This window comes from Notolepis coatsorum (genome assembly GCF_963971535.1).
Source record: "Notolepis coatsorum genome assembly, chromosome: 15".
NCBI lineage: Eukaryota > Metazoa > Chordata > Actinopteri > Aulopiformes > Paralepididae > Notolepis > Notolepis coatsorum.
This window is the reverse complement of record NC_140179.1, coordinates 64,328,861-64,348,875: the sequence shown is the minus strand read 5'-3', so window position 1 is coordinate 64,348,875 and position 20,015 is coordinate 64,328,861. Positions and strand designations below refer to the sequence as shown.

General features: G+C 45.3%; 1 protein-coding gene across 1 annotated transcript in view; it reads left to right on the top strand.

The window, feature by feature from the left end:
- The window catches only part of snd1 (staphylococcal nuclease and tudor domain containing 1), a 447,837-nt gene that overhangs the window by 84,658 nt on the left and 343,164 nt on the right, over window positions 1-20,015 (top strand). The window contains 2 exon segments of the mRNA XM_084330125.1: window positions 14,266-14,366; window positions 16,365-16,475. Of these exon segments, the coding sequence (XP_084186251.1) occupies window positions 14,266-14,366; window positions 16,365-16,475 (212 nt within the window).

Genomic DNA, 20,015 nt, shown 5'->3' with positions numbered 1-20,015 from the left:
AATGAACAAAGGGCAGATGATTTACAGTGTTTTTTTGTAGATACAGTACTGAATGTTGCCATCTGGACATATGAAATATGAATATAGAATATCAGGCCAATTCATACATCTATGGATCCTCTTTCCTCTGAGTTAAATCTGGATTTAGTAACACCAGGCGCCCGGTATAGGGCAGCAAAGACGGTGAATGAAATCTACTATAAGTACAGTTACTTTTGTGTCCATAGCTCCGCCATTTCTTATCGGATTGAGAGACGTTCACAGATAGGTAAATAAACAATATAAGTTGTATTCTATGGCAATAGCGTTGAGGTGTGTTCGACCTGTGAGATATAAACGCAACAATCGCGTCATTATTTCTACGAAAAAAATGATTGGACTTCCGTTGTCGGCGGCTGGTGTGAGCTGGGTAGTGTAGTTTTATGACATTTAAATGGAGTCGAAATCCTCAGTCCCCGAAACCATTGGGGGGAACAGGCTGACTTCCTCCCAACTAAAAAGCATCCAGGACGTGACTGAGCATTAACTAGGAGTGTTGTCATGCAGAGCTGGAGCTCAGGGCTCTCACCCCCAGCCTTGGCTGTAGAGGAGCTACATGCAGAGCTGGAGCTCAGGGCTCTCACCCCCAGCCTTGGCTGTAGAGGAGCTACATGCAGAGCTGGAGCTCAGGGCTCTCACCCCCAGCCTTGGCTGTAGAGGAGCTACATGCAGAGCTGGAGCTCAGGGCTCTCACCCCCAGCCTTGGCTGTAGAGGAGCTACATGCAGAGCTGGAGCTCAGGGCTCTCACCCCCAGCCTTGGCTGTAGAGGAGCTACATGCAGAGCTGGAGCTCAGGGCTCTCACCCCCAGCCTTGGCTGTAGAGGAGCTACATGCAGAGCTGGAGCTCAGGGCTCTCACCCCCAGCCTTGGCTGTAGAGGAGCTACATGCAGAGCTGGAGCTCAGGGCTCTCACCCCCAACATTGGCTGTAGAGGAGCTACATGCAGAGCTGGAGCTTAGGGCTCTCACCCCCAGCCTTGGCTTTAGAGGAGCTACATGCAGAGCTGGAGCTCAGGGCTCTCACCCCCAGCCTTGGCTGTAGAGGAGCTACATGCAGAGCTGGAGCTCAGGGCTCTCACCCCCAGCCTTGGCTGTAGAGGAGCTACATGCAGAGCTGGAGCTCAGGGCTCTCACCCCCAGCCTTGGCTGTAGAGGAGCTACATGCAGAGCTGGAGCTCAGGGCTCTCACCCCCAGCCTTGGCTGTAGAGGAGCTACATGCAGAGCTGGAGCTCAGGGCTCTCACCCCCAGCCTTGGCTTTAGAGGAGCTACATGCAGAGCTGGAGCTCAGGGCTCTCACCCCCAGCCTTGGCTTTAGAGGAGCTACATGCAGAGCTGGAGCTCAGGGCTCTCACCCCCAGCCTTGGCTTTAGAGGAGCTACATGCAGAGCTGGAGCTCAGGGCTCTCACCCCCAGCCTTGGCTTTAGAGGAGCTACATGCAGAGCTGGAGCTCAGGGCTCTCACCCCCAGCCTTGGCTTTAGAGGAGCTACATGCAGAGCTGGAGCTCAGGGCTCTCACCCCCAGCCTTGGCTGTAGAGGAGCTACATGCAGAGCTGGAGCTCAGGGCTCTCACCCCCAGCCTTGGCTTTAGAGGAGCTACATGCAGAGCTGGAGCTCAGGGCTCTCACCCCCAGCCTTGGCTTTAGAGGAGCTACATTCAGAGCTGGAGCTCAGGGCTCTCACCCCCAGCCTTGGCTTTAGAGGAGCTACATGCAGAGCTGGAGCTCAGGGCTCTCACCCCCAGCCTTGGCTTTAGAGGAGCTACATGCAGAGCTGGAGCTCAGGGCTCTCACCCCCAGCCTTGGCTGTAGAGGAGCTACATGCAGAGCTGGAGCTCAGGGCTCTCACCCCCAGCCTTGGCTGTAGAGGAGCTACATGCAGAGCTGGAGCTCAGGGCTCTCACCCCCAGCCTTGGCTGTAGAGGAGCTACATGCAGAGCTGGAGCTCAGGGCTCTCACCCCCAGCCTTGGCTGTAGAGGAGCTACATGCAGAGCTGGAGCTCAGGGCTCTCACCCCCAGCCTTGGCTTTAGAGGAGCTACATGCAGAGCTGGAGCTCAGGGCTCTCACCCCCAGCCTTGGCTGTAGGAGAAGAGGAGCTACATTAGAGGCTCGTCGCTCCTCATCTCTGTATCGAGAGCGCGGTGCTTTTGATCTTTTATGAAGCATATCTAATATCCATATTCAAAAGGCTGTGTTATATATATATATATTAGGGATGCTCGATATTTGCTTTTTTACCTATACCGATATTGTCCAACTCTTAATTTCCGATACCGATATCACATTTTAATGCCGATAATATCGGTAGGCCGATAATATCGGACATCCCTAATATATATATATTATATAAAGTGAGTGGATTCTATATCTGACGCGCTCAGAACTAAAGGCACAGTGGTTAGTGCTGTTGGCTCGCAGCAAGAAGGTCTTGGGTTCTAACTAGGGATGTCCGATATTATCGGCCTACCGATATTATCGGCCGATATCGGCATTAAAATGTGATATCGGTTGATATCGGTATCAGAAATTAAGAGTTGGACAATATCGGTGTATCGGTAAAAAAAGCCAATATCGAGCATCCCTAGTTCTAACCCAATGGTGTGTGTGGGGGGGGGGGGGGGGGGGGGGGGTTCTGTGTGAATGTTCTCCTCTGCGTTTCTGCCGGGTCTGGTTTCCTCCCTAGACATGCGTGCCCTTGACCCGTCCCCTGGTGCCTGTCTGGGCTGGACACACCACCTCCTCAGGACGTGTGGAGAGGAATCATTTCCCCACAGGGATTGATAAAACCCAACTTAACGGGCCCACTGCCCCTTCTGTCAGGGTGCAGAGTGAGATGTGAAGGCTTGAGAAGTTCTCTTGTACGGAGGGTAATTAAGGTCTGAATCTGCCCTGAAGCACTTTACCTCTGGCTCTCTTGCACCCCCCCTTACACACACACACACACACACACACACACACACACACACACACACACACACACACGCACAAACTTCCCTCTCACATTCATTCCTTTTCTCTCTCTCTCTCTCTCTCTCTCTCTCTCTCTCTCTCTCTCTCTCTCTCTCTCTCTTCTCTCTCTCTCCCCCTCTCATACATGTATACCCCCCTCCTATTGAAATGGCAGCACTTGCTCAGTGACATAATCCCAGAGAGCTTGACTTCAGAACTTTATAAGCAGTGCTTCTTGTGTGCCACGCTCCCAGCCACAGCCTCAGCACAAACGCTGCATTAAGCCACTTATCAGGGGCGAGCACATTCGGATAATCCTGACGCTCAAAGTGGCTCCTGTTATGCAGCAGCCTGTATAGTATTGCGAATGCCAGAATGTGCTCTTCTCTTATTGGGGTGTGTGTGTGTGTGTGTGTGTGTATGTATAATGTGTGAGAGTGGATTTGTGTGCTCATGCAATGAAAATGCAGTGTGCAATGCGCAACTTGTGTCTGTCGACGTGTCACCAGGTCCCATGGTTCAATCTCCAGATGGACCTCCCCTCTGTGTCTCTCCCTCTCTGTGTCTCTCCCTCTCCCTCTCTGTGTCTCTCTCTCCCCTCTCTCTCCCTCTCTGTGTCTCTCTCCCCCCCCCTCTCTCCCTCTCCGTGTCTCTCTCCCTCTCCGTGTCTCCTTCCCTCTCTCGCTCTCTCCGTCTCCCCCTCTCTCTCTCTCTCTCTCTCTCTCTACCTCCCCCCTCTCTCTCGCTCTCTCTCTCTCCTTCCCTCTCTCCTGCCACCCGGAGCTTTAAGACGGAGACATTCGGCATTAAATCCATGAAATGTGTGGCAGAGAGGAGGTTGTGGTTCCTACAGGAGCCTCCAGCCATCAGTCTGATGCAGCCGGCTGACACACTCGGTCTGTGTGGGGGAGTCTGTGCTTAAAAACAACCAGGCTGTTGTGAAGGGCCAGATTAAACTGAGAATCTACCTTTATTGTTTGATATACTTTGTATATTATTATATATATACACGGAATATCCCTTTACCTGCGTTCAAACCAGAGTAATATTCGCTCTCCTTATTGGACAGCGCCCCTAGGCGCCAACGCGCAGGCCCCCAACGTCAGGTTCAAAGACAAGTTCAGGCATGTCAGAACATGCCCGGAGACAGCGTATTGATACCAGACAAAGACTGCGGTTTGGGACTAGATAGTCACTTAAGTATATATACAGCGCAAGGTGCGCACAGCAGTAGTTCAGTACCTTACCCCACCTTACCCCGAGCACCTGCTTGTCCATCTAAACAAGCCAACGTAGTTCATCGTGGTGAAGTGAGCAACTCGTGCGTTGAGAACATGTGCGAATAGAATAGTAAAGTGTCAGAGTTTAATGTGAAGTAAATAGTCGTGCATTTATTGTATATCGTGCGGCCACAGTTCGTTCGTGGTGTAGCATTACCCAGCGGTTCGTCGTGTTTTAGCTAGTGTACTTAGCCAGGGTGTGTGGCCTAAATACGTCGCCCACACCCGAGGAGGCCTAGTCGGAGAACCGTTGGACATGTGCACAGGAGAACCGGCGTCGGCGATTGCAGAACCATTACTGGTTGGATTATATTGATTTGGAACGTGTTACCCGGAGAAGAGCCTCTTTGATTTCCACTATCGTTTGGGATTCAACCTCGTGAGGATTACAACTCGGGCTGGCCTCGTGGACGGAGGCTGGCTAGCTGTCATCAGTGCTATCGAGCATTTGGATTACAATTATTGCTTTGCTGCTGATCAAGGGATTTACAAGGACCGACTTCCTGTACCTGGAGTCTCTTTATTCCTCATTGAATCAGACTGAGTTATCCGAACATTCCTCTTACCCTCCAGGCCTTACACCCCGGAGGGAACCCATTGTCTCCAGGCGGTACCAGCGTTGCCTTCTATAGTTGCTATTATACGACAGGTGGTGTCAATTTAGACCATCGTAGGATTCCTGCTATTCTTAGTGACTCATGCTATTGACTGACTTTACGCATATTCTTCGCCATACAAGCGCGACCCTAATCCTCATTCTGTAACCTAATGTTGCATAATAATAAAATACCCTCAAATACTATTTCTTTGTCAATGCCGTGTTCTTGTGGGTGTTCACCATCTATATTTGATGTACTGTCTGGCCAGTAATTAAAGTACATAACTAGCAGTGGTTTAATCTATCACAATCTTTAATACAGTCAGGGTTTTGTAACCCCTCAGTTACACAGGCCCTTTTAGCTCTTTGTGTATAATGTGTAGTATATTGTGTTTAATACACACACTGGTACAAGATCATGCATGACAGATGCACACAACACACTCGCATTTCTAATTCTTGATTTGAATCCACCAATTAAATTGAATTTAGAAATGCATGCATGGGTCCATAATGCAAGAGTCAAATATGTTGCAGGCTGATAATGCTTTTAAGTCTGTTTTTTTTAAGCCTGATCCGGTACTGGGCCAAGATGTATTTCACGCCACAAATGGATCAATACAGTCTATATTAATTAAGTGATGTTGTGTTTCTTTTTCAAATGTATTTGATTTTTATTTGGAAATGACAAACGCATCATAAAAACAATATTATCATGACCAATTTGTATTCCTGAGGATATCACCTAAAAGCATTAATTAAAACACTTATTTCCAAGGTGGTCCTCGATGGAAGACAAAAACATAAAAACACAGCACATATAGATGAGCCTACTAGGAGGAACTAGAGTACAGTAGAGTACAGTGGCCCCTGAGTGTCTACTGCCCTCACATCTGATGTCCTGCCCTGTGGCTGCTGAGCCATGTGCTCTTCCCATAGTTGAGCCTTTACCTTTGTATTAACAATGTATGACTTGGCCATAATAAGGTCATTTATAGGCCTGATACTCTATATTCATATTTCATATTGCATATGTCCGGATGGCAAAATTCAGCACTATCTACAAAAACCCCTGTAAATCATCTGCCCTTTGTTCATTTGCTTAGATTTTGTAGACTTGATCTCAAGGACCACACACACACACACACACACACACACACACACACACACACACACACACACACACACACACACACACACACACACACACACACACACACACACAGCTGTACTCTCTCTCTCTTTCTCCTGCCGGACTCCTCCTTATCAGCCCCCCATCCTCCACTCCCCCTCCCATCTTCCTCTCTGCTCCCCTCTGGGGGGGGGGGGCTCACTCCCCTCCCTTCTCCATCTCTGCTCCCCTTTGGGGGGGGGTCACTCCCCTCTCCCTCTCTGCTCCCCTCTGGGGGGGGGGGGGGGGGTCACTCCCCTCTCCCTCTCTGCTCCCCTCTGGGGGGGTCATACATGTAGATGGTCTGGCCTCATCTGAAGATCAGTTTATGGCCCGTGGAGAGTGGGCCTGGAAGTCTTCTAATCTCATCGCTCCCTCAGAGTTTTTAATCTCATCACTTCTCTTAACACAATCCCTGCCACGCAATATGAGCATCTTATAGCTCTGACGCCACCGCTGTAAGCCTATGGAGTCGCTCACCTTCTTTGCAGGGCTATAACTATTTAAATAGTATAGCTATATATGGCCCATTCGACATCGGGTATCTATCGTTCAGGATGTGGGAACGTTATATTTTTCCATTCATACATTGTCGTTTAATACCGTCGTGAATATAAGTATGTTTTTAGAGTGGTCTGCGGTAATTCCTAGAACGTGAGTTATAGGCCCCGATGCATATTATACTTAATCGATTGGCATTTCGTCCCTATACACGCTACAATTAAATTAGTATATATTATGCTCCATCATGCATGAAGAAAATGGGGGTGGGCCGTGGGGGGTCGTTTCTGATTAATTGATCGTCAATAACTGCTTTCTTTAGTACAACATCATACGTTGATCAGATGGATTGCAATGAAAGAAATGGACAATCGAGCTGGAATTAACGTTAGATTCCTCTTACCTCTGGCCGATGATACTGGAGAGAAAATATTCCAATTATTTGATTGCCATCTGCTAGATCATATGTCCATTTGGCCGACACCATAAGCTCCAAAAGCATAATGATTCTTGTGTCTCGAAGGCGATTCAATGCACTCGACTGTTCATCTGGATTCACGTTACAAGAAAACTGAGCCGGGACGACATTCACAGATGCAGAGTCATACTTCCTGTAGAAAAGTAAGTGCAACATCGGCCGAAATCCACCAGGCGGCGGTATCGGGCCGTTGCAATCGCAGACGAAGTGTCAGAGTTTCCCAGAGCCTTGGTGGATGAATTATGAATGGCAATAGCAAATAAAAGAAATAACGATCACAATAACGAGTTTTTTACTCGTTGTTGGCGATATTCGATTGGCGGGCAATAACGAGTAACTCGTTCTTGGCAATTAATGTGTTAATAGAGTATAGCACTGGTGTGCTGGATTTACTAGCTTCTTAGGGAATCTGCCCCCCCCCCCCCCCCACACACACACCTTTCTGCTTCTCATTCCCGTTGGTCTCTGTGCCCTTCTGTCTCCTCTCTCCTCTCCACCCTTCTGTCCCCTCTCTCCTCTCTACCCTTCTGTCTCCTCTCTCCCCTTCTGTCTCCTCTCTCCTCTCCACCCCTCTGTCCCCTCTCTCCTCTCCACCCCTCTGTCTCCTCTCCCTTCTCCTCTCCACCCCTCTGTCTCCTCTCCCCTCTCTCCTCTCTCCTCTCCACCCCTCTGTCTCCTCTCCCTTCTCCTCTCCACCCCTCTGTCTCCTCTCCCTTCTCCTCTCCACCCCTCTGTCTCCTCTCCCCTCTCCCCTCTCTCCTCTCCACCCCTCTGTCTCCTCTCCCCTCTCCTCTCCACCCCTCTGTCCCCTCTCTCCTCTCCCCTCTCTCCTCTCTCCTCTCCACCCCTCTGTCTCCTCTCCCTTCTCCTCTCCACCCCTCTGTCTCCTCTCTCCTCTCCCCTCTCTCCTCTCCACCCCTCTGTCTCCTCTCCCCTCTCTCCTCTCCACCCCTCTGTCCCCTCTCTCCTCTCCACCCCTTTGTCCCCTCTCTCCTCTCCACCCCCCTGTCTCCTCTCCCCTCTCTCCTCTCCACCCCTCTGTCCCCTCTCTCCTCTCTCCTCTCCACCCCTCTGTCCCCTCTCTCCTCTCCAACCCTCTGTCCCCTCTCTCCTCTCCCCTCTCTCCTCACCACCCCTCTGTCCCCTCTCTCCAGGCTCATTAGCCATGTATGGCCATGCAGAGCCATTGCCCACATTTACACAGAGAGGCTCCAGCTCAAACAGAAAGCCCCCCTCCCCCCTCCTCCTCCAACCCCACACCAAATGATTCCTCTTGCTCCTCGAGTAAATAGCTTCATGTGTTGATAAGGCTGAGTACACAGAAGGAGAATGGGGTGTCGTGTCTTGAGTTTAGAAGGCAATGAGAGGCCTCAATGGGACATTGTGGGCTAAATTAATTTACATTGTGGCAATCAGAATGAGTTATTGTAATATCCCTGAACAATCAGAATGGGTTATTGTAATATCCAGTGACAGGGAGGTTATGGGTTTACCTTAAAAGCTGCTTGTTGTGTTAACGTGATAACTCCAATTTGCTGTGCACATCCCTGACCCCACAGAGGAAGAAGCCTGGGCCCTCATTCATCAACGTGACGTAGAAAATGTTCTATTTCCATACTTAAGCACAGAATTTAGAATATGTGCACGCACAAAAAAAACGGGATTTATCACACGTGCGTACACAGGTCCTACGCACACCTGTCTTGATAAATATGACTTTGATCCTACGTTTGAGCTCGTGCACTGTTTTAAGTATTTGCATACCAGAACCGCCCCGATTAACCATATACGGTAATGGAACACCCCCAAGAAATGTGGAAAAATGGACTAAGCCGAGGGAAGCGTGTTATGTGACAGGCTGACAGACGTGTACACGTACGGTGATGTCGGATATGATATCTATTAACCATTGCTGCCTGGGCAGCGCAAACACTAATAAAGACCGTGCTGGAATATGACTGCCTTTTCCCGTTTTGTTTGATTAATACCCAGGGATTAAAGTTCTCCTCAATTTTATTCCAAATCGCGATGGATTTTCCGTCAATTTTCTACCTGCTGCATATGATTTCTAGAGGCATACAATCTATTTTGATGTCAGTATTTGGTAGCCTATATAAACAATAATACGAGAGCATATACAAGAACAATGAATCTCACTGCCATGTATGATGTAGCCTGCCTTTCAATACATGAACTTGAATTCCATCATGTTTGTGTGCTGTTGTCACAATGGGTGGTACTGGTACAGTAATAACAGTCTACACAATATCACGATGGACCATGCCATGTAGCCTATGTTCTATTATGACATGATCTGTTGACGACAAATGTTCTAGAATGTTTGATTAAGATATCATACTCTGACAGCATGCCTATGATCAACAAAAACGCGAACTTGAATCCCATCATCATATTTACATAGTCTGTCCACTATCTTTATTACTTTGTTATTCCCCCCCCCCCCATCTATGTAAAGCGACCTTGCATGGGTCTCTCTTGAAAGGCGCTATGTAAAATGAAGCTATTATTATTATTGTTGTTGTTGTTATTATCATGTCTGTGTGCTGAGCTCAGTGACGTTTCAACGGAGCGAGGTAATCTATTCTAATCAACAAATTGAAGTAGAAAGCATTCCGTTGTGGCCAATCTTATTTGGAAACATGACACAAAATAATAGTGTCTCTTTTTATTTGAAACAATATTTAATGGCGTTTGGAGGTGGGTGTTCTGCTTCTGCCCCCCGTGCCAAACAAGCAAGCCAACCTCTTGTTCCCGCATGAGCCCGTTATAATTACACTACTGTCGCTATTTTACAATGAACTATAATGAATTACGGGTCATACAGAAGTTGAACACGCCAGTGTTGGAACTTGGAAGTAATGCACGGAAGCTTATTTCCGCGTTGAAACTAATGCAGAACTGAGGAGCGCTTATGCCGTAGTAACGATGTTCTACCACTGGGCGTCAGCTACGCATGCTCCGAGCTGTGCGTAAATATAAGCACGAAGTCAAGTTCAAGTTGAAATTGATGAATCCCACACTTTGCTTAGAAATGGTCGTACGCACAGGTTAAGCACATATCTGTGCGTATTAAGTCACGTTGATGAATGAGGGCCCTGGCCTCTTGGTGACCCCATCACCTCTTCTCCAGCGCCACCACCAGGCCACATGTTCGATGCTAGTGTAGCTCTTGATCCCATTTCCACCAAACTTGACAAATATATTTGCCTGTGAAGTTGAGTCCCCTGGCCTCATGGTGGTCAAGTAGGGCAGCATGTGGTAGTCTACACTCTCCCCAAACCGACAGTAGGGCAATGCGCGCAATGACCAGGAAGGGAATTGGCATGCCTACTAAATTGGGATGGGTGAAAAATACAGAAAGCCCAAAAATATATATATAATATATATAAAAATAATCATCTATCATGAATTCCCTCCTTCAGCATCCAGTTCCTCTTCCTCTTCTCTCCAACATGTGGACCTCATGCTTCCCACCTACATACTGTACGGCCTCACATCCATTATGTCCTTCTCTCTCCGCTCCTGTCCTGTTTGTCCTTGTATCGTCCGGCCCTCAGATTAATGACATACAGTACCATATATAGTCCCAACCTCCCTTCTTGTTCCCCATACGGGGCAGGGGGACAGACGGCCGCGTCTGCTCTCTGTTTGACGCTGGTTTAAGCTGAGATGGGACGCTGTGATGAGTGAGCCAGATTCCCGGTATTTTGATCCCCATCACACTTGCCGGACTTGTGTAGATAGTCCTCTGGGGAGTTCCACACTGCAGCCTGACATGATTCACACTGACTCGGGGTGACCTTGGGAACCAGGACACACACACACGCACGCACGCACGCACGCACACACACCCTCATCAAATGATGCCAACAAACAAATGGCATGAGGGCTGTCAAACGATGTTTAACATGTTGATCACATGATGAGCTGTGATTAAACGTGATTAACACAAATGGAAGTCCATAGTGACTGTGGTCATAAAGAAATGCATGAAAAATGGTTGTGGGGAAATTAATAAGTACTTCAATAATGGTGATCCATTTAGTGAATCAATTGTTTTTCTGATGTAACAATATATTTGTTGGCAGACTGGTTCCTTTGGGCGATCTCTGTTCAAATGCACTGCTAGCATAGCGTAGCTCAACCTGTGCACCAGGAAAGACCGTTCATCACTGCATGGAACTATGTTTAATGAAATAAGAAATTCAAAGGATGTCTGCTCACTCATTATTCTCATGTCAAGAGTTATCTGGAACATAAAACACACTGTCAAAGTTACGGGTGGTGGTTGGGGTCAAACAAGTTAATGCGTAATTTTTTTTAACGGGGTCAGGTTTTCAAATGAATCAAAACAATGTATGAATCAATATTTTTTTTTTAAACTTTGACCAGTCAGCTGGTTCTTTTAGCGTTTATCGCTTTTTCATCGCATTCATACTTGGTCAAGTTCGACCGACAGAAGCAGGCTGAAAGGGTTCAGATGGGGGGGAAGACACTCTGGGAAAGGCACGGCTGCCGTCCGGGATTCGAACGCGCTCAGCCCCAGATCCGTGACGAGCACGGTTGTCCACGGCGCTGAAATAGCACTCGCGGTACGTGGTGAGCTACTGGAGCTCCCCTTATGAATCAATATTAACCTCTTCTGCCCAACGGACCGCAAATGACATGTCATAAATCAATCTCTCCAGACTGTTTGACAAAAGTATCGTTTTTTCCCCCAAACGTATTCAAGTATAAACATCATAACCATGTCACAACAGCAGTTATAATGTATATTATCATCAATATGTTAGTTTAGCAATAGGTTAAAGTGTTATTAGATATATTTTACTTTTCGATTTGGTCATGTTTATTTCGCGAGAGGTGACCATTTTGGAAATTCTGAACCATGGGAATTGTAGTTTTTTTGCTGGCATTTAGTAGAAAACATCGCTAGCTGTCCATCAGCGTTGGCATTTTTCAGAGCGACACTTCCCAAAAGGCTCTGGGGTTTCAAGCGGCATACCTCTGTATGCATTTTTTTTTATATCTCTTATTATTCGGGATAATAAACCACAACACTTAACGTTATTGACATCATATGAAGCGCAGTTTGTTTCTCTTCCCTATTTTTAGCATGCAGCAACAATTAGATTTGAAATTAGTTTCAAAACGGGTGCACCCTGATCAAAATAAAAAATACAGTAGATTTCATTATCTGTTCTTATGCACGCCTGGTGATACTAAATCCAAATTGAACTCGGCCATTTGAAAGATAATATATGTATATATATTAGGGATGTTCGATATTGGCTTTTTACCGATACCGATATTGTCCAACTGTTAATTTCCGATACCGATATCAACCGATACCGATATATGCAGGGTCCCCCCCCCCCCCCCCCCCCCAAAAACCGAATAATTTCAGGTAATTAACATTACATATCTCTTGTCGTGGAATTAACACAACATTATGCATACTTTTGACAATAAATAAAATCAGAATTAGTTCTTACTTGCTTGCCTGGGTAAATAAAGGTTAGATAAATGTAAATTCTTTTATTTATTTTTTTAAACCGATAATTTCCGATATCACATTTTAATGCCAATATCGGTAGGCCAATAATATCGGACATCCCTAATATATATAAATGTGCGAATTGGCTAAAATAAGGTAATTTATAAGCCTGCTATTCTATATTCTATAATATTTCAAATTGCATTTGTCCGGATGGGAGAATTCAGTACTGTATCTACAGAACCTTCTGTTTAACACTGAGTGCCACGCCCCTTCCGGGAAGTGACCCCTTCATTGCCGTCCATTAACCCCATGTAAACGTAGTTGTAGTTTGTAGAGCTAAACCTATATTTTATAGTATAGCTATGGCTCTAATAACGCCGTCGAGTCTCAGTGAGTTGCTTCTGGTCAACGTGCAAAAAACAGATTATTTTTTCATCCGTACATTTCCGTTTTATACCGTTTTGAATATGAATATACTATAGTTTGGTTGCTTCCAGGGAAAAGATGCGAAAACTGCGTTTTTGTGTAATTCAATAAACACGTTGTAATTTTTCGCCTGATTATCGGTTCTTCCTGAAATCAACGCTAGAGTATCATTATTATCCTTCCTCGTGAATACATGAAATGTGCCCTGGAGCAAGCGTGGCGCTCGCCCCCCCCCCTCCCCTCCTGCAACCCAACGGCAAACAGCCACACACATAAAACACAGATAGCTTCAATCCGGTAGAAATAAATATCCGATCAACGCAAGCTTTCATATATAGTGTCCTTACCTGGTATCTGATGTAATGCAAAAAAAATAATTCAATTTCTGATCGCCATTCCAGTTATCCACAGCGATCCTGTCTCCGACGTTGTTGGGCATTGCACTTCAACGGGCGGGCGGGGTCAGTAGTCCAAACCATCCCTACAAGCGTATGTTTTGCCGGAGTGTTTAGGACCTGCCCCCACGCCGCAGCTCTGTAGAGAAAAGAAACGAACCCGTTTCTAACGGGGTGCAATAATGGCCGAAGGCGTTAGAGAGCGGTATAAGACAGTCTGCCAGCTCAGACACACTCAGAACAGTATGCACAAGGTGCCCCGCTGAATTATGAATGGCAATAGCGATTAAAAGAAATACCATGAGAAAAACGTAGATCTATGTTTCCGGCACTCAACGATCGGGCGACAGAAACGTAGTTCTACGTGAACGGCACCGGAAGTGTTAATCATCTTCCCTTTATTCATTTCTTTAGATTTTTTTGTACACATGATCTCAAGAAGGTGCTGAACGAGATCAGTGGCAGTTCTTCATGTCTGGTCATTATTAGCATGGTGTTATTCACCATCAAAATTGTTCATTACAATTAACTCAAGCCTAGTAACAGACACAATATTTCTGACACTGGGAATACATTCCCTGACATCCATAGATGTCCCTAGATACCAAGAACATGCAAATGGCTTGTAGAAGTGGAGCAATCTTCCATTTACTTAGGTATGCATTTTTAGGTGCATTTAAAAAAAATATATAATGGCTAGGGCTTAAGAGGTTAACAGCCCGAGACAATACGAGAACAAATGTCTTCAGGTGATGGTTAATATTGGTGGCATTTGTTTTCGACCTCCTGTCCTCCAGGTCAACGTGATGGTTAATATTGGTGGCGTTTGTTTTCTACCTCCTGTCCTCCAGGTCAACGTGATGGTTAATATTGGTGGCGTTTGTTTTCTACCTCCTGTCCTCCAGGTCAACGTGATGGTGGACTACATCAGAGCTGCCACCGGGGCCGGAGACGGCACCCCCGCCTTCCCAGAGCGCACCTGTGCTACAGTCACAATTGGCGGCATGTAAGTACCGGCCCTACTGGACTGGACTCCAGTGTTAACATGTCCTCTCTCACTGTACCGGCCCTACTGGACTGGACTCAGTGTTAACATGTCTCCTCTCTCACTGTACCGGCCCTACTGGACTGGACTGAACTGGACTGGACTGGACTCGGTGTTAACATGTCTCATCTCTCACTGTACCCTGCCTACTGGACTGGACTGGACTCAGTGTTAACATGTCTCATCTCTCACTGTACCGGCCTACTGGACTGGACTCAGTGTTAACATGTCTCATCTCTCACTGTACCGGCCTACTGGACTGGACTCAGTGTTAACATGTCTCATCTCTCACTGTACCGGCCTACTGGACTGGACTCCAGTGTTAACATGTCTCATCTCTCACTGTACCGGCCCTACTGGACTGGACTCAGTGTTAACATGTCTCCTCTCTCACTGTACCGGCCTACTGGACTGGACTCAGTGTTAACATGTCTCATCTCTCACTGTACCGGCCCTACTGGACTGGACTCAGTGTTAACATGTCTCCTCTCTCACTGTACCGGCCCTACTGGACTGGACTGGACTCAGTGTTAACATGTCTCCTCTCTCACTGTACCGGCCCTACTGGACTGGACTCAGTGTTAACATGTCTCATCTCTCACTGTACCGGCCTACTGGACTGGACTCCGTGTTAACATGTCTCATCTCTCACTGTACCGGCCTACTGGACTGGACTCAGTGTTAACATGTCTCATCTCTCACTGTACCGGCCTACTGGACTGGACTCAGTGTTAACATGTCTCATCTCTCACTGTACCGGCCTACTGGACTGGACTCAGTGTTAACATGTCTCATCTCTCACTGTTTCACCAGCTCTCTAACATGTCTCTCACTGTTGGACTGCATGTACATGGGTTAGGGTTAGGGTTAGGGTTATGACTGCATGTACATGACCATCTACTCCATCTACAGTGAATTTATTCATTTAACCTTTATTTACTAGAAACTCGAGGGACAATGAGGTTTACAGTGACGTTGAGTAACGGAACGTAGACCAAATGCGTCCACATTTTTATAGGATTCTAGCAAATTTTCATAACAATAGCGAATATTACCGTTTTCATTGAGGTTTCTTACAAATTAACGATGCTTTATGTTGTCCTTTTTATATGCCGATTATCATTAAAATCTTAAATTGTACCATATGTCGGCGGCTAGAGATTTCCACTTTTTACTGGGAATGGGGCGTGTCCGTATTTGGTCCCAGACTATAAGAGTGGCTGCGATTGGTCATCGTGACGTTATACAACTAAAATAGATAAAATAAAACGAGGATAAAAACAAGTCATCTGCACAATAAAATTTGTTAAAAGATAAAAACAGGAAACTAGAAACGGGAAAGGACAACGGAAGGCAATTACAAAATGGCATACAATGGTTATTAATTAAGCTATAAATTGTCCAAAGGTTGGAATAGTATCAAACTTTGAAGGGCGTTCCAAGAGTGGCTTAAAAAGAGGAAGCAGTTCTTCCAAAATGAGAACAAGCCCAGAGAACCGTAACCCCTTAACACTTTCTGCGCCAATAACGTATATATGTGATCTCAAGAAGGTGCTGAATGAGCTCAGTCGCAAAAATGTTCACGCCTGGTCAATGTTAGCATAGTGTTATTCACTGTCAAATGTGAAAATTATGAAAAATAGTCATTTATATTCTCCTTTGGTTCATTACAATTTACTCAAGCCTAGTAACAGTCACACTATTTCTGACACTGGGAATACATTCCCTGAGGTCCATAGATGTCCCTAGATGCGTTTGTTTATTTTTTTAAATGTATCCAAGAGTAAAGACCCTAACCCTGTCAAAACAGCAGTCCTAGTGAATGCACTCAAGAAGGTGCTGAACGAGCTCAGTGGCAGTTTTTCATGTGTGGTCATTTTTACCATGGTGTTATTCACTGTCAAATATGTCAAATAAAAATGTCTTTCTCTCCCTCTATTTCTCTCTCTCCCTCTACAGTAACATAGCAGAAGCGCTGGTCAGTAAAGGCTTGGCGACAGTCATCAGGTACAGACAGGATGATGATCAGAGGTCATCCCACTATGATGAACTACTGGCTGCAGAGGCACGGTGAGGAGCGCACACACACACACGCATGCACACACACACACGCACGTGCACACACACACGCGCACACACGCATGCATGCACGCACACACACGCGCACACACACACACACACGCACATGCACGCACGCACAAAAATAATAGCATTTCCAGTACATTGACATGGAGACACACAATTACAACAAACAAACAAACAAACATACAGCACTGAGAAGACGATGTCTCTTTAAACTTGGTACTTTGAAAAGGACACAGACACACACATAGATAAAACACAGACACAACACACTGAAACTCACAGGAATACACAACACATACAAACAAATACACATCACACTGATGCACAACACAAATATACAAACAAATATTGGTACACAACACATATAAACACACAGAAACACAAATACACTACCACACAAATACACAACACATAAATGCAATCAATTGAAAAAAATTTCCAGTGTTTTGTGACACTTGACTGGAAGCTATGAAAAGCAGCATTGTGTCAATGTGCTCTAATAATAATAATATATTTAATTTGTAGGGCGCTTTATAGTTGTGGAGCAAATCTCAAAGCACTACATTTTAAAAGAACATAAAAGCTAGCAAGAGTGAAAAAAGAGAATGTAAAATAAGCAAGACTAAAACTAGTAAGGAGTAAAAAGAACACTAAAACTACTAAAAGAGTAAAAAACTAAATAAGAAGGGCTAAAACTGGATACAAATCAACAAAAGGCTCTATTAAAAGATGAGTTTTGAGGCCCTTTTTAAAAGCCTCCACAGTCTGTGGTGCTCTCAGGCGGTCAGGGAGAGCATTCCACAGACTGGGAGCGGATGAGCAGAAAGCCCCGATCTCCCATGGTGCAGAGTTTGGTCCTCGGCCGCTGGAGGAGGTTTGCCTGGCTCTTTACCCTGCTCTCTGCACATGGTATAATGTAGGGGCCATAGATGGAGTGATGTCTTCCATGACACAGGTCACATCGTTATATATTATACCACCACCACCACAGTCGTAAGGTCTTACACATAGGCCCCTCTCATTATGCTCACTCTCTCACTCTCACTCACTCACTCACTCACTCACTCACACTCACTCACTCACTCACTCACTCACTCACTCACTCACTCACTCACTCACTCACTCACTCACACACAGGCACACATACAAAAAATATAAACTGATCTTTTCTATCTCCACTCCCCATTAATATGATTATTAGCCGTGCAGAGAGATTTAGTGTTGGCTTTATTACTCTGCTCTAGATTAAGATCTGCTGGCTAGCTGGAGTATAGATGGTCCCAGAGCCTCCTCTCCATACCTCCCTCCCTCTCTCCTTTCTCTCTCGGTTTTAACTACTCCCTCCCTTTTCACTTTGCTCTCTCTCTCTCCTCTCTCTCTCTCTCTCTCTCTCTCTCTCTCTCTCTCTCTCTCTCCGTCTTTGTCTCTCTCTTCTCCGTCTTTCTCTCTCTCCTCTCTCGCTCTCCTCTCCTTCTTTCTCTCTCTCTCTCCTCTCCTTCTTTCTCGCTCTCTCCTCTCCTTCTTTCTTGCTCTCTCCTCTCCATACAGTTTACACAAATATTCTATGAATCCCATTCAACATGAGCCCCGGGTCCAACCATGTTACTCCACAATTGACCATGAATTGATATCACACATTTTCATTGAAACCTTTATTCATTCCTCAAAAGTGACATTGATGTTTTCCCCTCGAGATTACAAATACACACAGAATACATATGAAAGGGAAAAAAATACATTTGCATGAATAGGACAAAAACACAGGTGAAAATAAGATACAATTAAAACAATTACACACTAGGAGGTAGGGAAGTTTGTGATCATGTTTTTAAATTGACCATAGGATTTCTAGTGTTGAGAGTTGAAGATCATTCCAGGAAGCTGGTGCATCAAAACAAAAGACAAACTTACCAGGTTCAGATTGAACTTGTGGGACCTGAAGTGTGGGCCAAGCCTTTGAGTGGGTCAGATAACGTCAATCATTCTAATCTAGCATCAAATGAAAACAGTAGTAGGCCTGTTAGCTGAGCAGACATTCTTTCACCAACTGTGAAGTTGATTAAATAGGATATGATTTTGAAGAAGGCTTGTCTGCATCAACCTACTAATATAATTGATAAGAAGCCAGAGTGGCAGTAAACTTCTGAATCCAGGTCATCATCAATAAGCAGAAAAGTGTTTTGATCTCAAGTATGTGTCCTCATCAAAGTAAATGCCCCTAAAGCAGTCATTACGCATGGATTACAAATGTGCTTTAATTCAGGGATGCAAACGGCCCCTTTAGCCGCATGCTGCTTTTTCCACGTCAATTTGGGTGACTTGTGAATCGTCAATATCTGATCGATGGACGTCAAATAGATAGCATCTTCTCTGTTGCAAAGACTGATTTCCATAATTTGGTCCGAAGAGAAACTAAAAATAAAGCGGTTGGGTATTGAGAGAGAAAGGGAGGGGGAGCGAGAGATCAAGCTTGTGTTTCACACAAGATTATTATTATTACCGTCGTACAACCAATACGTTGTCTGGATACAACGTAACTAACTAACTAACTAAGCTTACTGTCATGCACTTGTCCAAATATACTAACCTACACTGTAGCACTCAACACTTTGATGAACATTGTTACTCAGCTGATAGAGTTGTGCCCTTCCTGATGACTTGTCGTACAGAACTTGTAAGTCGATTTGGATAAAAGCCTTCAGCTAAATGACTAAATGTAAATGTATGATGTAAATGGATAACCGGAGAAGATGGAATTTAATGGCGTGGATTACAAGATGGAGGAAGAGCGATATAACGCTAATATCCAATTGCTAAGAGAAGAGACAGGCCGGGAAAACGACAGAAAATGCCCAAAGTTTGAGATAATTTCAAGCTGAAACTAAACTAAAAGTCTGTACAGTCTCTTGTAAAAGAGGAACTAGCCTACCATCCAGTCCACAGACCGTACCTGACGAGTTTAATGGGGCTGAATACCTGCTCTATTGGATTCGTGCATTTTAGGCTACAGTTGGGCCTTTTACCACCTGATATTTAGCTTTCTGAGGTATCTTATGCACTGTGAGGGGAGTCGGAGTGTGTGAGTGTTGACACTAACATAATAATAACATGATATGAAGCTCAGGTTTTCACAAATTGACTGCAGCATTTTTGGGCAAATCTTGGGCATTAGAGACATCATAACCTGGAGGAGAGATCATCTATAGCTGTGGACTTGGTGGTGATCAGGCTGTCTGTAGTCTACTACATTATTATATTTGGTTATGGATTAGGTAGTGATCATGTGTATTAATTAGTGCTGTCAACTAATTAATCTCACAATTTTCTGTAATTAATCTAGATTAAAAATGGAATTTTTCTACTTAACACCAAAGCTTTTGAGTAAAATCATGGAATTAATGTAAAATCAACACAAAAAGTATATTTAGATTAAAATACTATTTTAATAGCTTTCTTTGAATAGTTTCCCTCCTGTGAAATACAAATGTTCAACAAAACCATCAACATTGACTCAGCTAGACCTCT